Source organism: Gavia stellata, chromosome 22, assembly GCF_030936135.1.
Source record: "Gavia stellata isolate bGavSte3 chromosome 22, bGavSte3.hap2, whole genome shotgun sequence".
NCBI classification, from domain to species: Eukaryota; Metazoa; Chordata; class Aves; order Gaviiformes; family Gaviidae; genus Gavia; species Gavia stellata.
Window position 1 is genome coordinate 10,129,539 of NC_082615.1, and position 20,088 is coordinate 10,149,626.

General features: G+C 37.9%; 1 protein-coding gene across 2 annotated transcripts in view; it reads right to left on the bottom strand.

Moving 5' to 3' along the window:
- Positions 1-294: 294 nt before the first annotated feature.
- The window catches only part of TEX2 (testis expressed 2), a 56,124-nt gene continuing 36,330 nt past the window's right edge, over positions 295-20,088 (bottom strand). Inside the window, exons 5-12 of one of the 2 annotated variants that reach the window (XM_059828190.1) lie at positions 19,578-19,825; positions 17,034-17,183; positions 15,318-15,417; positions 10,455-10,587; positions 5,854-5,976; positions 3,596-3,805; positions 3,241-3,361; positions 295-2,385 (exon numbers count right to left, since the gene is read on the bottom strand). In XM_059828190.1, coding sequence (XP_059684173.1) covers positions 2,263-2,385; positions 3,241-3,361; positions 3,596-3,805; positions 5,854-5,976; positions 10,455-10,587; positions 15,318-15,417; positions 17,034-17,183; positions 19,578-19,825 — 1,208 coding nt within the window. In that variant the 3' untranslated portion in view covers positions 295-2,262. Of the gene's footprint in view, positions 2,386-3,240; positions 3,362-3,595; positions 3,806-5,853; positions 5,977-10,454; positions 10,588-15,317; positions 15,418-17,033; positions 17,184-19,577; positions 19,847-20,088 lie in introns of both variants that reach the window. The other variant, XM_059828189.1, reaches the window with a different exon arrangement.

Sequence of the window (20,088 nt, forward strand, 5' to 3'; positions counted from 1 at the left end):
TAATTCTTGGTAGTAATTTCAGGGTATTCACAGCTGTAAAATTAAAAAATACATTTTTAAAGCATGTGAATAGTAACTGCTGCAGTGAAATTTAGTTTCTCTTCACAACAGTAAAATTACCCCATTTAAGCTTCTCCTTCTAGAACAGCCTCAGCAGTGCTTAACCCTAAAATCCTCATATAACCACTAAGTACAACTCGGGTATATAAAAAAAAAATCTGAAAAGCACATAGCACACTGTCATCTTAGCAAGTTGCCTTTCTAATGAAGTTTTTTAAACAACTTGCAGAAGATAGGGGCTAAGCACTATGTAGAAATAAATTTTAACTGAATAATTGTTTGGCAGGGGATAAATTTATTTAATAAAACAAAGCAAGCAGATTGTAGTTACCCACAGTTTATGAAGTGCAATATGACAATCTTGTGTAATAAGTCTAAATCTGTTTACACATTAGTGCATCTAGTCCTTTGACTTTAGTTATTGCACATAGAAATTAAATCATATAAAAAGACCTGCGTACAAGACATGCAGACTTCATGAAAGGCAAATAATGCCTACATAATCAGAGCAACCCCAGAATATACACAGCCTGGAATGGTCAAGGAGGAGTTCTGGTAACAAATATAACCTACTAATATTTCAATTAAAGGTAACCAAAATAGGTGTTCAAATATAGAATTAATTTTAAATATATTAAATGCTAGTTTTCTTTTACGTTTCAGGCAAGGTGCTGTTTAAAAAACCTTCAATATAATAGCTTCATTTAGAGATGGTAAATCATCAAGTTACACATGGAAATTTTGATTTACATCAAATGTGACAACACAATGTACAAAAAAGTTCTTAAAAAATTACTTCTAAAAAAAAGCAAATCATGTTATAAAAGGAGAGCCAAAACTCACCTTCTTTGTAAACTAAAACAGTTTCTGACATCCATGAAGAGTTGGCAACACTGAGTATCAGAAAAATATTACAAGTGTTAAATAGTGGATATGTAGTGCTCAAATATTGGATTTACTGCATACATTTAGTCTTGAATCATTATACCAGATAGAAATAAAAGGCAGTTCCCCCTCCCCCCTTAGTTTTGGCCATTAATTAGCAGAAACAGTCTTTAATTACATCACAATCAGCTTGAATAACTGCAATGGTTGAATTCCTATTCCACAAAGTCCAAAAAAATAATGCATGGGGGTCAAAATCTTTCAGCCACAGCTGTCTTCACAAACATCAAGCAATTGGATGCTTGGAGTTGCACAGCTGTAACGTGAGAATTTGGTCCCCTGCTTTGCGTGTAAACACAGTGCAATGGAAAAGACTCACAGCAACAAACTCTCTTCTAAGAAAAAACTTGTTGTGTTTCATTGTAGCAAGAGGCTCTATACACAGTAGGGTAACTAAGTACTTCTGGTCGTGTGCAGTATTAGACATTTTATGTGTGTGCTCATGTCTTTTTAAACATTCAGAATTAATCATGAACCAAGGTGATTGTACCTCACTATAAGGCGGCTTGCTATGGTTTGGTCTCATGGCTTTACCAACTTTTTTTCCTCATTTACAAAAATCTGACAGTCCCACCTTCACTGATAGATGCGTGTGTTTTATGGCTACTTGCTTCCCAAAAAAAGCACAAGTTCTGTATGAAACAAAAGTAATATGTATATACCACACTGAATCACAATATTACCTATACATCCAATTTACATTCTTTTATCCTGAAAGCATTTCATATTTCGATTGCTTGACACAAGCTATTGACTGCAGAAGTGAAAGAACATAAAACAGTTCATTCTACACCTCCAACTGCCTGAGAAAGAAAAATATTCTTCCAGTTTTATAAATTCATTCCTTATTTAGGATTTTCTCCATTTGGCACGCAGTTCCTTTGCTGCCAAACAACCTTTCAATGCTTTAATGCACATTAACATAGCATGAAAACATAAGCTGAACAAAAGGTGTGTCGTCAAGCTCCTTGATCTATTACAGTTAGGTTCCTCCTCCCTCCCCCAAAGAACAGGTCATCTTAGCCTCTGAGTCAAAATCCTGATGGCAGCCAGTACAAAAATAAACTGCTTAATGGAATGAAACTTCATGTAGCTGAAGTACACAGGAACAATAACCAGGCAAGTGAGCACAAAGGTATGGTTATAGGCAGTCCTGGGGGGGGAAAAGTGGCACAAGTTAAGGATGAGAACTACAGCACAGTTCATAAAACCATGAGAATAACTTTTATAATACTGTAAACTGCAAGAGTCCTCATGTCACGGTTGATCAGGGGCCTCCGTGATCAGATCTTTAGGAGGGCATGTAGAGGAGCGGGGATCCATGGCTGAGTGCATTAAAGGAATATAAACATCATCCATGTTTGGCATGACAAAGATTTTCTGTGAAAAAGATGTAATTAAACCAAGTTACATTTCATATGCCACTTGCAACCTTAGTTTTTAGTTTAAAAATGCAACGAATTTCCAGATAAAAGGTTCTTGAGTTCAGCATTGTTTGAGTCAATGCCCGTACTAAAGCCATACAGTCTCCATTAACTCAAGCCATTTAGTTGTGTTACAGTTGTAGCTGAAGCTCACTTTCCGTTACATTGAAATGGCACTGCAGGAAACATACCAACTCTTCTTAACTCTGCTGCTTTCTCAGGTCTTACACATATACTTTCAAACCGTACTTTTAATGAAATAAGCGGTTTTGATTTCTGCTTGATTGTACAGGTTGGGGTCCAGAATGAATATGGTCAGTAAACTGTTTTCCTATCCTACAAGTATTTGTAAAATTGGAGGTTTTTTCCTATTTTGCAGTATGGTCAATGTGATTTTTTTAAAAAAGTATTTTATTTTAAAGGAAGTAGTAACAGGACACCTTACTGTCTCATCTGTTCTTAGCTTTAGACAACAGTTTGGCCCTCTATCATTTAAGAGCACCTAGATCACATTTTTATTTAGGTACTACAAATTCTGACATAGTACCCATTTCAAAGAAATGGCATTTTTGTCTCTAAAATCATTCTGACAAGTGCTAAAACAGATTTCCATCCAGGTCTAACACATGGTCCTGAGACCATCCCAGAAGTCAGTTTCACCTGAGTGCTTAACAACCTTTCCACTGAACAGGAGCAGTGGAGGATACCGACTAGTCTTGAATGAAATAGGGGACATGCAAAAATTAAAAAACCCATCCCTCTAATAGACCAAAACTAACATTAATGGAAAGAAAATGCAAAGGAAACACACCTGAAACTCTTGTTCCAGTTTCCTCTCTATCCAGTCAGTTACATGAACCAGGGTCACTTCTCTCTCACCAAGTTTTGGCCGAGCTTTTAACTCCAGGTAGGGAGGTCTTCGAAAGCCATACCTTAGGAGAGTACGTAGAACAGGTTTTATTATAAACACTCCAACAAAGCATATACTTAAATGTGTTAACTCTCAGTGTTCTCTTAATAGCGGTTCCTACCTCATTTACAACTGGTTTGTATTGCATCTCTTCCAGAACCCATTTCAGCTATACTTTTACCTTTTTTTTTAGTTTCAATCCCTTAGGTAGCACACACCTGAAACATTGCCTAGTTCTGCGGTAAGTTCCTCTTACCATATTCTGTCAGTAGGTGGAGGTGGAATGTTAATTACTAGTGTTCCTCTGCACTCTTGTACTTCAACTGTTAGCAGCAATGGAGTATTGGAGACCTCTTCAATTTTCTTCTTAATAAACTCAGTCTCTGTTGCTTTCTGAAAGTATTTTGACTTAGTAATTTTATCCACAATTCTCATGATCTTACTTGTCCGATGTCCTCCGACATACCTTTGAGAACAGAAAAAGAGTACATCAAGGTAATTTTCTTAAACCTATTGTTTGCTAAGACACCCATGGATTTCCTATTAGATCATTAGAGTTTTTGATACAAAAATTCTAAACAGATACATATTCACATGCCCAAGAAGTACCTACCAGAGCCTGCACACAGTAGCTGTACTCTGTCAGCTGCAAGTGTCTAGCTGACATTCTGTCCAGTCTGAACACTCCTCCTTCCCAGATGGCATTGGAAATGCAATATTTTTTAAAACTGCAGATATACTTACATCATTTATGCCAGCAAGCTGGCATGAGAAGTGACCACCTCTCTATTACTGTTCTAACAAAATTGTCAAGATGCAGATGCACCGAGACATATGCACGTATCAGCACAGAAGGCCCAACCATCATGTCTCATCTGTTTAACAGTGTGTGTTTAACAAAAAGGTTTTCATTTTAAGGTAATGTAGCATTTACGATGAGTACAAAGGTGGTGAAAAAGAAAAGGAAGGCGATTTTGGCAGTGGGTGGAATGATATTCCAAAAATGGTTAACTACGCCTGCAAAGAGGCTACTTTTCCTGGCGATAGTGTCAGACTGCATCCTAGCTTTTAAAAAAGATGCTTTAAGGAATGAATGTCTTCTCTCACACCTATCCTATTTCAGAAATATACACTCTAAGAACAGAAATTTGATACTTTCAAACACTATATTATACCTAATTGTGGCTCTTGATGTTTTGTAGCAGAGATTGCCTTGCTAAGGAAATGACATTTTCCTATTCTACAAAAAATTCGTGTTTATTCAGCCTTTTACAGAACTTTCTCCTGTAAATAAAATGTAAATGAGATAAGACAAGAAACTCCTAAGATTATAACAAAAGGGGTGAATTAATTTCAGCTTTTGAATTTTACACTAGATGTAACTTTATCTAGACAAAGTAGTTACTCTCTCACCAGATTCTATAGTGATAGTAATACAGATTTTTGAAAGGTGTAAGGAAATTCTTTCAGTATTTTACTTAAAAATTCTTTGTCCTTAGAGTTCTTTATATGATCTATACATTTTTTTAAAGATATGAAATGCATCTATTGAAATAATTGCAACAATTCATCACATAGTTGTCAAAAGGTTTTCAGAATAAAACTCCAAGGGATCTCCCTTCAATATTTTGAATATATCATGGAGCCTTTTGGTATATTCACTGTAAAATCACTGAGATGTGTTCAGACATAGGGAACATTGTGATTATCTGAGACAGATTTCTCATTGCATGGCATAATTTCAATCAGATGCAAAAAAAAAAAAAAAAAAAAAAAAAAATCAGAACAGCAGCCAAAACAAGGAATGATGTGGCAAAACTGACATTAGGAAATTTTCTTTAAAATTCTTGCATAGCATCAGAGGGCAGTATTGCATAGCCCAGACACTCAAAGCCCTTCAAAGGGAAGGGGCGGGGGGGGGGGGGGGGGGGGGGGGGGGGGCGCGCAGAGCGGGGAAGAAAAACAAACCACAAAACCCTGAGCAAGAAACCTAGGCTTGAATGGCAGTTGTGTTCTTAAAGAAAAGAACACACTGATCCTGCTGATCCCTTATTTCCAGTACGGGTATAATACTGTATACAAAGTATTTCAAGCTCACACACAAAATCCTGTTCTTGGCTCTGCTACCAGGCAAGACACGTTGGGGAAGGTCCCCATAGTTTCTCTGGCCCAAAGACTTGGCTCCCTCTGTAATCCAATAGCGAAGGAATTAGGAGGTGTCAAACGGAGCTCTGTACAGGTCACTCTGCGGAAGTGCTGTATGGTGAACAATGCTCCCAGCATGGTAAAACACTCAGCAGAGCAGCTTCCTTTCAATCTGTAGTACATGGCTTGATTACTGCTCTTTGCTCTAGAAACGGGTGAGTTGTGTTTGCTTAATTGCTCGGATATACTCACGCTCTGACATCCTGCGTGACAATGAGCATTATAGGACTGGACCAAGATACCAGTTACACCAAGTCTGGAAATGCAGCGGGGAGGAAAGGATTAACAAACACCATGTAGCCATCTCACCCTTCTGCTCCTGGAGTCACCTGCTTCTCTCCTGCCAACTCAGGAGCATCATCCTCTTCTGAAGACCCAGCGCTGGAGGATTCCTCATCACTGTCTGCAAGACAATACGCCCTTGGCCTGAAACTGAAACAATGCAATTTCCAGGTCAAATGTAATATTCTTAAATAGCTATTCATCATGTACAGCTTTGGCTGACATTACATGTATTTCTATTGGAGACTCTGAAATGTCCCCTCCTCTTTTTTTTTTTTTTTTTTTAATAAACTCTATCTAAAAGAACAAAACCGAAACCACTCTGAAGCCAGTCTGTCAGAGCTAGCTTCAAACAGAAAATTTGTTTTCTCCAGTGGAACGTAATCCTGCATAGAAAAGCATGGCAGGGGAATGGCTATTCTACATATTCAAATCAAATGTGGAGGGTATTTGAAATACATTTGAAAGCATCTCTGTTGCTGCTCATGACTTCCCATGAAAGTTGCGTAGTGTGTGGGCTGGACAGGTTTTTTTTGTTTGTTTTTAAAACTCTACAAAGACATGCTTTTAAATTGAAAGGTGAGAACATGTGATTCTGTCTTGTACTAAAAGCAAACACAGGACTCCAACTTAAGATGGCATCATCTACCAACTGAATCCCAGAATCCCTCAGAGATGTTAACTGAGGTGCTAACATATATACCTTATCTTCACAACGTATATACCTTATCTTCACAGCACTTTTAACCCGAGTCAATAAATTCCATTTTATCTACTCACACACATACAATTTTTGCAGCATAGACATATCTCCAGCAATGGTAACACGTGCAAAGCACAAGAGAATCGATCTTCGTCATCTGCCTCCAAAAGGAAATGCACAACGCTTACACTGGCAGAGCAAGGTTGTCTCAAACTAGTGATTCACCTTACTGTAGCTAGTGTGTGTCATCACTTACCAATTTTGTGTAGAAAAACGGCAACTGTATTAACAGAAAAAGTCTAACATAACCCTGGGAAGTAACATCTCTTAGATGTTTTGCATAGATACTTTTGTCCCATAGAAATTTAGGCTATAATCTCCCTTTAGTATCTTTGCTGGAAATATTCCTTTCCCTACTGTATTTGTAAGGAAACTGACCTTCGGACTTGTGCATTTTTAAGCTCCTCTGACACAGTGAATGATGTTTACAGGACTGAAGGTTTTGTTGGTGTTTTTTTCTGAGGAGAGTCCAAGATGGATTAAGGTAAAGAATGTCATGAGGAGAAGAGGGGAAAAAAGTGAAGTAATAAAATCAAACAAGTGTTGCTCTTACGGTACAAAATATCACACAATAGTAACTAATTCCTAGACTTCAACTATGGAAGAGTTTATGTACACAATCACAGAAAAAATTTCAAATCTTTTAAACGGATTAAAATTAGGGAAGGATACAGTGAATACACTTCAGTATTAACAGATCTCTACTGAATGCAAGAGCTTGAAATAGTTACACAACACAAGCTTCAAAAGTACATGGTTTTAGCCCTAGGGAGTACACGCAGGACTATAATATTCCACAGCTCGTTCAGAATACAGTTTATAGCTGTGTTTTCTTTCTTTTTTTGTGTGTGTGTTCTTGGAAATTTATTTGAAGCATTTAATAACCTCACACAGGACACGGACTGAGGCTACTGTCTGCTATTCTGTACGCAGAACAAACCGTTAGCTGCTGCATGAAACCCTAACGTAAAAGGACAGTTCAAGTACAGCTGACAGTGCACAACACTCCTTCCTAACTGCCAATTTAAGAACTGGAGCAGTAATCCCATGACCTCTCTACACTGAAGAATTTGCTACCCAGGCTATGGAATCAGAATCGTAAACTACTTCTTACCCAGAGATGCATTTTGTACCTGCAGAAGAGTGAAACAGCACACCAAAGTGAACCAGCTCCCTGAGGGCTTAGGGTTCATGTCACTGGCCCACATAGCAATGCTGGAGCTGTTTCTCAGAGAGAAGTTCACGTTTTTAGGTCAGATTCAAACTACACATTTTCTGCCTGGGTGTGACCTCACTTCACTTTCCTATGCATGTCATACCACCCAGTTCAAAGCATGCCCAGTGCATTTTCAAGGCTCTCAAAGGTGTCACCTTCTTACAAGAAGGTGTTTTATTTGCCTGGGTAATGGGGCCCTCTGAAGTGCCTCCACAAGCACGCACCGACTGGCTAAGACCACAAGATCTCCTCGCATTAAACAAAGCAACAATAAGCAAGCTTGAGTGAGATTTCAGGGGATCTCTGCATACAATGGACCATTTATATGACACAAACATTGGCAGAAAAACACTTTGGAGCTACAGTATTGTTCCTGAGCAGATTGCACAATATTTTATGAATTACCATTTGTCGATTTGTTTTTACATGGTACAACACAGCGAAAAGGACTGATGGGGTAAGAAACTGCGGTAACTTTGGGTTAGCCTGCCTGCATTTGCCTAATCTTTGGTATGGCAGAACCTGCTACTGTGTTGATTTTATAAAATTGGCAATTAAATAGTTTTCCACCCTTTCTGAGAGCTGTATTTTCCTGAAGAGTGCATGCAAGACAGCATTATCAAACTATGTAACAGCACGCTTCACTTCTATTTCAAACAGTAATGCAGCAGCAATGATAGAATGGACTGCAACATTGAACCATTTGTCTTGCTTTACACTGACAATATCCAAGGACAGTTAAAACTCAGTGCTGTTTCCCCCATCCTCCTCTTTCTGGATGAGTAGATGCCTTTCTTACACGAGTTTGTGGTTACTGCATCTCAAGAGGGGGTTTGTTCTAGGCTCTTGAGGGACAGAAATGAGTGTAAGCAATGCCTCACAGACAATACGATTGTGGATGCAAGCGCATGCAGAATAGGTTGATTTGTCACAGCAATTATCAACTGATAATTAAAAAAGCCAGTAAAATTAACTAACACAATGGAAAGCATAGATGAGAATCAAACTGTTCTATACTTCTCAGAGTCTTTAATTTATTTGTTTACAATATCCACTGTATTTAAGGGGGAAAAAAAACCCAACAACCAACTAAGCAACTAAAAAAACCTCATTCAAACTAGAATACATTAGACTGCTCTTTATGTAAAGCTGGCATGGTACCTGGCCCTGAGCATTTGAAACATCACAGCCGTGTGCAGGGAGCAACACAGTTAACAGTTATACCTTCAAGTAATTGGTTGCTTAGCTACAGACATTTACATTTGCATTGCTGGGGGCTTACTGCTCAGCTAGAATAAAGCTGATTTTTAAATATGAAATCAATGCATTCACTAATTATTTGAGGCCATACTTGCACTGGACAGATACAAAAAAAAATACACACAGAAAATCCTGAAGGGATGGGGAAGAAAAGCAAGAATTCAATTTGTATAGACATTTCCATCTCTATCCCCCATTTTTTTGGGTGGACAAGATTAAAGGGATTTTTCAAAAATCACACCTACCAGTTATACTGATGTAAATTCAGAAATATTTGTTTCAAGCAGTGACAACAAGAATCTAGGTCGATTTTAAATCCTCTGAATTTCTACCAGTGTATGAGATCATTCAGCCATTAGTTTTTCCACATTTATTTTCTTGTCATGACTGCACTGTAATATAGTGGTGCTATTAAGTATTACTTCAAGATATCTCAGAATAAATGGTTAGAGCTACAACATGAGTATATAAAGCATCTAGTATCTTAATTCTGAAACACCAAAACATTTTATGTATTCTGTAAATCTGGCTATTTGTTCAGATATATTTTCTGGATTTGTTGGCAATGGTTGTACACTAAATCAGAGACCACCTACTGTTCAGGGACTGCAGATTTCTTCAGTACAAAGAGAATACAACACAAAGAAAATCAACACTCCACAGCTGATGGGATGGATATTTGACAGGTGTCACTCACCAGGTTAATACAAATGGACAGATTGATGAAAATCAAACAACATCACAAAAATGAGAGGGAAAGCACAAATACAAAAGTTAGGTAAGTTACAGCATGTGTGTTTTCTAATTAGTTCATCTATAAGGCACTTCACTTAGACATAGCAGTTAAATAGAAGTGGGATATGAGGAAAACCAGAGACTAAAGTAGGGGTGTGATTATTCCCATGATGCAATAAAACTACTGAAAAAGTTTTCACATAACAATTACAGCCTATTTAACCTTCCACAGTTGTTTACTATCACATGGTTTACAACTGTAGTTGTACCATGCTGTAGTAGCATGTTACATGTGTCTATCTCCATATCTGCACATATCTCCAATATTCAAGTCTTACTGGCTAAGACCCCAAATCAAGCATAAGACAAAACTAAATTTTAGTCACAGAACACTTTAAAATGCTACTTTTATTTATATATATATATATATAAAAAAATAAAATGATTGTACTACAAAAGCCTTTTATTAAGACAATTACCAACGGTGTAATCAAACATTAAAGTTGCACAGAAAGGCCAAGTTCTACACTCACATGTATGCAACCCCCCAACTCCTTTCAGTCTATTGCAGAGCCAGAGCTGCATATAAGCAAGGAAAATTTCACTTTTTCTTTATGAAAGCTCTCGCTTGATTCTACCATTGTAATACCTTACCCTTCTTTGCCAATCTCTCCAACTTTAAGCGCTTCACCAAGCGGCTCTTTACCAAGTTTGGTCAAGTTCATCTTGGTCTCTAGGGTCATTAGAAAAGATCCATTGTAGGACATTTCCAAATCAATCCAAAGTCCTAAAATTAACAGCAACAGCAAAAACATGTCACTTTAAGAACAGTCACAATCACTTTATTTTAATGTCAAGCCAAAATTTGTTTAAAAAAAGTCCATACATCACACTTTTTCCAAAGAGGAAAAACTACTTTTTCATCAACCAATTATACCATTAATTCAGAAATAATTAAAAGCTTATCAAATTAAGTTTTCTATTCACATTAAGCTTATGGAACAGAGTTGAACGTTCAGATACGAATCAAAGCCATGCTGAAAGACAGATCAGTGAGTACAGCTAATGATCTAAAAAAGGAGTGTCATTTACACACACCTGAACTGCTTCAGAGATCTGCATCAAGATAAAGAAAATAGAATACAATCAGGGATTCAGTTCAAAACTATTTACGGTACTGCTCAAACAGTACTGCCCAAACAGTAATGGGGACACTCCTCTATATTACTTACGCTGTCCAAATGAAGCAAAACTTGAAATCCCAGAGCAATATTCCTTGCCACACATCACAACCTGCGGTCTCTTTTGCTTTCAACAATGGTGTATCGAAGAAGTATGAAAATGTTCGCTCAGTAACTCAGCTCTAGGCATTCTTCTTATGACTTACAGCAAACATGGTCATTACTTAATACTACATGTCTAGAATTGTTCTAAGTTAAATCCTATTGTCTGGGCAGACTATTCGCCTATCGCAATCACCAAAAGAATTGTCTTGAGAGTAATTGCAAGATTAGGTCCTGCCTCTTAAGTGACACCCTGCAGTCCCACTGATTAAAAAAAGCTGTAGGGTATTTGTGATCCAGAGATTAGAAATCAGATGCCACTAAGCATAGATTATGCATCTTCCTTTTCCAGACACTGCGGCTGCACACGATATGCCCTACCAGTATCTGGCACATCAACCGCTAATGCATTCTGCTTTTATTTACTTATTTGGAAGCAATTAATGGTTAAGTACTCTTTGGGTTTGATTGATCTAGAAAAGACACACTTTTTCAGTTAAAGAACAACTGTTTTCTTTTCTGCAAAAACATATCAGAAGAATGGCATTGTCCCCAATCCCACCCATTTAATTTATATTAACAGAAATACACACCGCTCCCAAAGACAAGGTCATTGATACACTATGAGATTACATGTTGGAAGCAGTACTGAAGGCAAGCTGCTTCTTTACTAACCCAAGTTATTCTTTTCCATCATACAGTTTTTCTAACGCTGTTCTCAAACAAAACACACAAACTCAAACAAAAGCTTATATAGATTTTTCCTCTTTACAGTAACGAAGTAGCAGTAAGATCATCAGAAACAACTAACAAAACAGCTTAAACAGACCTTTTGGATAACCAATGAGTCAGCATGCTTCAAACGTCAATGTTGTTTTAACAGTAGATCAAATTAAGCAAAAGATGCCACTACTGAAAGGGAAAATTCCTTCTGGCCAGAAAACGCTCATATTCATTTTCCAGAGGGAAAAAGGGAGGTGGCAGGGGGGGAGAGGGGGTGAAGAATTGGGCAGATGGTACAATTTATTCAGAGTTATCTGGTCTCCCAGCCTTGACAGAAATACAGTAAATACTACAGCATATGCTGTCATCCAAATAGGACTGTATTAACAGAAACAATATTTTTTTCCCTAACATTGTCTGTTAAAAAATTTAGTTACTTAGAGGAACCATATAACATTTTCCTCATAATCAAGCACTAGTAAAAAAGTATGGATGAAACAAAGCACATCACAACTAGTAACTGCATTTTAAAGCCTCACAAAAGGCTACCTCAAATGACTGATTGTCTCAAACACTTAAAAAAATATTCTTAAGTGTTTGCTCTGGATACTGGCCTGAAGTTTTAGGATTTTTTTTTTTCCATGTGTGGCTTGTTCATAGGTCAACTTACCAACAAATACATTTATCCTTATGAAACCAAGCACTTCCAATTATCATCCCCTTATTTATGTCCTTTCAAGTACAATAGCAAAACAAGTTATTTCTGTAATTCTGCAAACTCTTAAAAACTCAGATACTAAGAGTTCACGTGTCATTCGACAATATGAAAGAAGTTACAAGGATTACAAATTCTACCATAAATGATTGCTTGTCACAGTTTAACTGCACAAGAAACTGAAAGAGTTAATTGTTCTCACTGCTGTTGTTGCCAATTAATTGAAGCCAAGTGTTCGGCAGTCTCCTAAATCCCATCTCATGACTTAGAACTACAGTCTTTGGTTACAACTAAAGTTATGAGAACAGAGAAGGGAATTAAAAAAATGTTTAAATCTACAGAAAGGGAAACACTGACAAGAACCCCAAAGCCTAAGTTCATTTAAAAAGAAACCACGAAACCACCTGGCAAGCATCATACATATAATGACTTTTTTAGTTTTCACTTCATTTTCTGTAACTCAAAATAAAATTTCTACCACTGGTGAAGCCACTTTGCTACTGGGAACACCGGAGCATGTCATAAGTACTGTGGAGAACCTGTGGTCCCATGCAGGAAGCATACAACAAGAAGCAGCAATATGTTTTAGTTCCCTGAATACCGATTGCACATGAGCTTATTCCATCTATTCAATTTTTATTTCTCTTAAAAGACAGTTTTTGTTCCTCATGACAACAAAACAATTTGCTCTTTTCAAACATGCTTTGTTTATAAAGCTCAGTGGAAAACATACTTTCAAGAAGACGAGAGCAAAGTACCCAGTGTTTTATAGATAAGGCTTTTCCCCAAGGAGTTGCAAGTCTCAAGTGAGATAAGAGCAAACAATAGCATTTGGATACAACCGGCAGCATTAGTTAATATGTTATGTATGTCCAAGAGAATTTTAGTAATTCCCCAAAGTCTGTTTTGCTCACACTTTTACGAGGGAAAGGTTAGAGCTTACTAACCTTCTCATGCTTTTAGTCAGTGATCTGAATGGCATAACATTTTTAATATTAGCGATAAAGTTTATTTATTTCCTCCTAAATTTCATGCATCTCGTATTCTTGCAAAGGTCTGATGATAACCGTTCATCTGACTTAGAGAAGAAGAGCGCTGTAGTTAAGAGTGGCAGACAAATAAGTCTTGCATCAAAACTACAGTTAAATAAACCTTAAAAAGACCAGGTCTAAACTATGTAATATGAGCAAAGATGAAGTATAAATTGCTTCTAAGCAGAAACTGGCTCATTATCTAATACTGTGCACAGCTGAATTCTATCACAAATTCTCCATTCTGGGGAACCACTGTTGCTTGACCTTTAGGAACAGTGAGCAGAACTAAGATCTTGAAGAGACAAACCACCCCAGTGAACAGAAACCCCCTCAAACCCACGGAGTTCAACACTGCAATCTCCTCCAACCAGCGCTGCCGGAAAGGACACGGTACTACATACCTGCTGTGTGTTCAGTACCCTCATGCTCTGAGAAGATACTACATAAAGAAACATGATAGTCTGTTCCTCACTTAGAAACCCTGTGCACAGGAGAGCTACTGAAGATTGATCCTGTTATGATTTTCAGCTAGCTATCTGTTCAAACTTTGCTCTGTCCATGTTCATTGTTATTGTTCTAAATATGCTACTGAGACTTGCCGAAGTTTGGCTCATTGCTGGCCTGTAATTTAGAGCCTCTGGAGAGGCTCTTAACACTCTTAACAAGTATTGTAAATTCATTGAATTCCTACCATCTCACTACCAGTTTATCGGTTTTAGCACCATCCAGAAACGATTTGGAGAAGATCTTCATCTAAAAATTTGAAAGAGCAGTTTAAAGCGAAAATAAGTTGTTTGCTACACAATCCACAGCTGCACCAAAACAGGTCCTCCAGGGAAATATTTCCCTTTAGACCAATTAAAAACTTCTCCACCTTGAGTTAAATAACGCTCTTTCACTTCTCCAGCCCGGTGTAACAATATGGTAACTAAAGGAGTGAATGGAGTGAGAGGACACAAGTTAAGAAACCCTTAATAAACTCAGAAACAATTTAAAATTAAAAACTGCTCTGATTACATGTCTCAGAAGAAAGACGGCATCTACCTCTCCTCAGCGTGTAGAACAAATACTTTTGAAGCTGAAAAACATGAACCCAGATTTGTCTTTTTGTGAAACCACTTAAACGACAAGAGTATCCTCAAATATACTCCTGTGACCATATGCAAGCCAGAAAGAACAGAAAAGAAAAACAGTTCTGATTGACAATGCAGCAGCACGAAAATCATTCAGCTTAAAAAAAAAAAAAAATCAGTATTTAATACTGACGACATAAAACGATGCTGTATTTTGAAGTTCCTTTTCAAAGCAACACTGTATTCTCGTTTCCTGAGTTATTGCAATTGTATTTTCTGAATCACTGTTTTCAGAACAGGGCAACTTCTCTTGAAGAGAGCCAAATCTGTTTTCTGCTATGGTACAGAATCAGATCTGCCTTGAGGAGATGTGCATTGCTCTCTGTAGTCCATGACAGAGCATCAGATGCAGGTCTGCATCTCTGTTGCATGCAAATTACTGAACTAAACTAAAATTATTTCCAATGGAAAGACACGATCATATTTCCCTATCTGTAGGATTGTTTATACCAAGCCTGATGCTATTATTGGAGACAGAGACCACTCAGTATCTCCTCAGAATAAGCTCTTATTAAGTGTACCTTCCCCTGATTAAAGCATCCACAATAACAACAGATCAAAATTCTGTTCTCCACAGGTACGAAAGGCATGAATCTGGCAAAACCAGAAGAGGAAATGTGTATTTTTACCTCTGTGATCAACAGAAGGTTTGAAGGCTTGAAGGATCTTCGGCACTGCTATCCCCATGTCAAGCTCAGTTAGAGTTAGCTCATTCATGAAGTACGGCAGCTAAACGAACACAATGTAAAAATCAAATCCATGTTATGGAACTAAACATCATTGTTTCCCGAGAGAAAAAAGGTCATTGAACTTAAAGAATGGATTGACCTGAAAAGCCACCAGTGAAAGAACACAAATGCAACTGCACAAGTTTCTTCCAATTCTAGGATTTCACAGTTATCAGTTTCAAAATAATATTTTAGGGAGAGATTCAGCATCTGAACTTGGAATGTTTTTAAAACTATGCTGAGATTCAGATACTGACCTTAAACCTCCAGCATGCTTTTTAGTCAAAGCATGTAAAAAGCTCAAGAATAAAGTGTAAACCCTGTTTTACCGTGAATAAAAATCAAAGACTTCTTTGGATTTTAAATTCAGTCACATATTTTATAGCGGCAGTAATATCAACATCTCAGCTATTTTTATCTTCGGCAAATTCTTTCATAGCACATTAGCCTTTAAATCCGTATCATATTTTCAGTATTCCAACAGAGGCACAGAATCACAATGATTTGGGTATCTATTTGCTGTAAGTCTTTCTAATTGACAGAAAGTCTCTCTCCTGTGAACAGACAGTGCTTTAACCTATCAAAAATACATACGTACCCCGTTCCCAGTCTTTCCACCTAAACTGTTTCCAATGAAATGTTTGGGTACCCTGCTGTCACAATTGTGGAAACAGCCAGGGCAGAATTAGGTTACCGCTTATTTCCCAAAGCACAAGCAACACTATCTCACAGCTAGTGCTGGCAGCTAAATTTCAGAGCTTTTGTCAGCAAGACTACATCTTCCTGTGCCTTTAGGAACAGGCAAACTCCTCCCCAATCACTAGGAGCTAAACAGCCCTATGATTAACTGCTGCTGTTCAGAACTTACAGAATGCAAAGGGAAGACCTGTAAGTCATTCAAAAGCATCACTCCTCCCTTCACCCTTTGAGCTTCTGCAGTTGATGCACAATTGTATCCCATCACACCACTGACCTCTCCCACAAGCAGTGTATGTCTGAAGTTAACAGGAGCACATTAAAATTGTGGTTCCCTAATCTCCTCCATCTTAAAGGAAATCTACTATTTCCCAAAGCAGACTTCATAACTTACAAGCAGTTCTATTTATTCCTAAAGTAAATACAATAATACATCTACTTTTTACATAAAAACTCCACAGACACAAATAGTTAATCAAGCTGGAGTTCATTTGAAACTGAAGCAACAAAGTTAACATGTTGAGATCTTACAGTGAAACACTAAGAGTTGGTGAAACACTAAGAGTTGGTGAAACACTAAGAGTTGGTGAAACACTGGACCAGGCTGCCCAGGGAAGTGGTGGAGTCACCACCACTGAAGGTGTTCAAGGAACGTGTGGACGTGGCACTGTGGGACATGGTTTAATGGGCATGGTGGGGTTAGTTGATGGTTGGACTGGATGATCTTACAGGTCTTTTCCAATCTCAGTGATTCTGTGAAGTGGATAGCAAAGCTGAACTGGAACTCTGCATCACATTTATTTACCTGTCCTTTACATGTAAGTGTGAAATAAGTGTTTCTTCTACTGTTTTAAAACTCAAAGACTATATGTTTGTTTTCCTCCATAAGGAATGTGTAGTGCAAGTCTCCAGATTAGTTACCTTTATTTTGCTAAGTTTCATTTGGATCTTCTTTGACACTAGATCAGACCAATACTTTTCTCCTAAAAAATCCCAAAATATTCTTCCAAGCAAAGCATTCACCCAGGCCTCCTGTTCTTCTTCTTCAGCTTCCACATGCGCATCTGGTAACTGAAAACACAGAACAGGTTATTTAGCTCTATAAATTCTATAAACTGAGGTCAGAAAAGGCCTCATTTACACTGGGAAGTCCAGTGTTATAGCCTGGGTTAGCTAAGAACACTAAATACTCAGCACAGACAGTAGGTTTACAACCACATCAGCTGGCCTGACATGAGCTTGCTTGTCATCATCCTGACATGCAACAGAGTGAATGAGACTACATACATATGGATTCACCTCTGGCAATCAAATGAGAAAGTTGTATGTAATTTAACCTCTGGCAGAAAAAGCAGATAAGCCCAGAGTGGGCAGACTTATAAATGAATCTGTAGTAGAGACACTCTCTCTTCCCAATAGGGTCTAGAAGAACAGCTACTCCACTCTTCTTTTGTTTTATCAAAAAACAGGAAAGACAGACCCAATCTTACATCCTTAAATCCAGTTCAGAAACATCACAAATCATATTGTTCCTTCTGCTGCATTAAAGGTTTTGTTTACAGTCCAAGAAGATTATGCCTTGGTTTACTTGGGAACCATCTCAAAACACTTGGAAATATTACATGTTCAGATGTTGATCACTGACTACAGACACAGAAGCAAAGGCAGCTGAAATAATACATGCTACCATGTATTTCATTAAAACCAGGAGGTTTCCATGAAGGAAAGACAACATATTTAACATATCTCAAGTGCCTGCAATGAAAGGAGAATTTGCCTTTTATTGGTACAGTCAGAAATCCTGAAGCCAGCAGAAAAGCAGTGCTTTCTAAGAGCAGTCAGGTAGATGCTACAGTTCTGAACATCACTTCTTGGCAATGACTGCTCCCAATGGCTGCAGCCTCACGCAGGCAGAATTGCCGGGTTAGTAGCTTCTGCTGTGACGCATGTTTCCTGCCAGCACTCTTGATCTATTTATAGAATGATTTCTGACACGTGCCAAACTGAGCAGCGAATTCATCACTGCTTCAGGGGTCGTCAGGGGTTAGAATATCTTTTTTCCTGGGGGAACACGAGATGTGTTTATTCATATACTATACTGTGACCTCCTACTCCTTTCTGGACGTTGTATCAAAATCCAGCAACAAAGATGCATGACATGAATTACATCTTTTGAGTGAATGGTGACTGTACTTCACATTAAGGATCCATTTATTAGGAGTGTCATACTTTATACTAAGGTTCTGTTTATTAAGAGTGATTCAAATGCAGTCCAAGAGACCAAAGGATTAGTGAACAATGTCTATAGCTCCGACTATTACGCTGCTATGTACTACACAATATTAATACATCAACCATTTCGTATTGCTTTACAAGACATTTAAAATGGAAACCATACAATCCATCTACCCATGCCTTATGTCTTTTGAGCAAGACAGTCCAAATTAAGCTGTAGTCTACAAGACCCAATTCCATTTCTGTCCCTCAATCAACCCAAGTGGCAGGTATACTGCAGAAAAATTGCCCCACTGTCGTCAAAGCCACAGCCAGATGACCATCAGATACATACTAAAGGCAAATTCCTAACCCTATTCATGGCAGCAGGGCCAGGACATCATTCTCGAGAAGAACTGAAGAGGTTAAGCACTTTCTGAAACATGCAACAGAAAAACAGTTCTCAGGTCCAAGACAAAAAGTACTACTTCATGTGGTCCAGAGCGCATGAGCTAAACCAAATGTGGGGCTGAAAACAGAATTTATACTGTAATATCTGCACTGAAAAACTGCTACGAACAGCATCCAACTTATACTTGTGTTATATGACAATCCTGTCCCAATCAGGTGCCCAGATGCACTCAGGAATCGTAGAAGGCCTTCAGCTCCCCACGATCAGCAGAAAATGAAGATCAATTTTACTACCAAGTACTAAAACTTCCACCTAAATTGTTTCAACAAGCCAGGACCTCAAAAATATACTTTTAGTTCAATCTACTTTAGAATATACACAGAAAAGTTTAATTTTTTATTACTATTGGGAAGTGAGGTTTGTGGAGTTTTGTTTGATTTTTTGTTTGTTTTAAGCTTAAGCGTAAGTTCTTTTGGGACCAATGGTTTTCAGGACACACCTGTGCATTCCTAATGAAGAGAATCTACAGCCATATTGCCTTCAGCTGTACAGCCTTTTAGGTACAAGACACTGGAAAAGCCAAAAAACCCACAGATGTTCTTGGGAGATAAGAAGTCAAACTAAATCAATGAGAAACTTGAATGTTACATTAAGAAGAAGCTGTGGTCAAAGCGGAACTGGCAAGCATGAAAACCCACACTGACTTTATAAAAAGTTTAAGTCCAATCTGTAGTTAAAGAAATTAATTCTTCTTTCTACAGAACTCATTTTTAAAATAGTAGTTAACAAGATAAATTATATTACTGCCTCTGATGTACCATTTGAGGGAAAAGTATTACCTTTTTCACAGCTGTAGGGCTGCTATCTGCACTGAGGACTGGACTACCTGAAGGGCTTTTCTTTTCATGTGGAACACACTTTGCCATATAAATATTGTAGTCCAGAAGCATTTTCTGCCGCACGTTGCCAGCCAGATCTTTGTGCTTCGGCTGGGATGCAATTTCTTCTGCACTTCCCTTGCTGCTGCTTCGGCTGTGTGTGAGAACTCCAGATTGACTATCAGTTCTACTGTGTGTTGGCAAGACCCCTAAATCAAAAGGAATAATACCTGTTTAACAGAAAAGAAACCTGACAGTCAAATAGCAAAGTGTATGATCAAACACTTAAAGGAACAAAATTAGCTTGCGATATAACTTATTCTGAAAAAAGACTATTCAGAGCAGTGCTTTCTCATTTTGAAAGGTAAAAGTAAATTCCACTACTGTGTGCTTAGGTGGTCTTAAACCCAAATTAGTCAATATTTGGTATGATTCAGCACTCAGCAGGATGTGTGACTGGAAAACTCAGCTG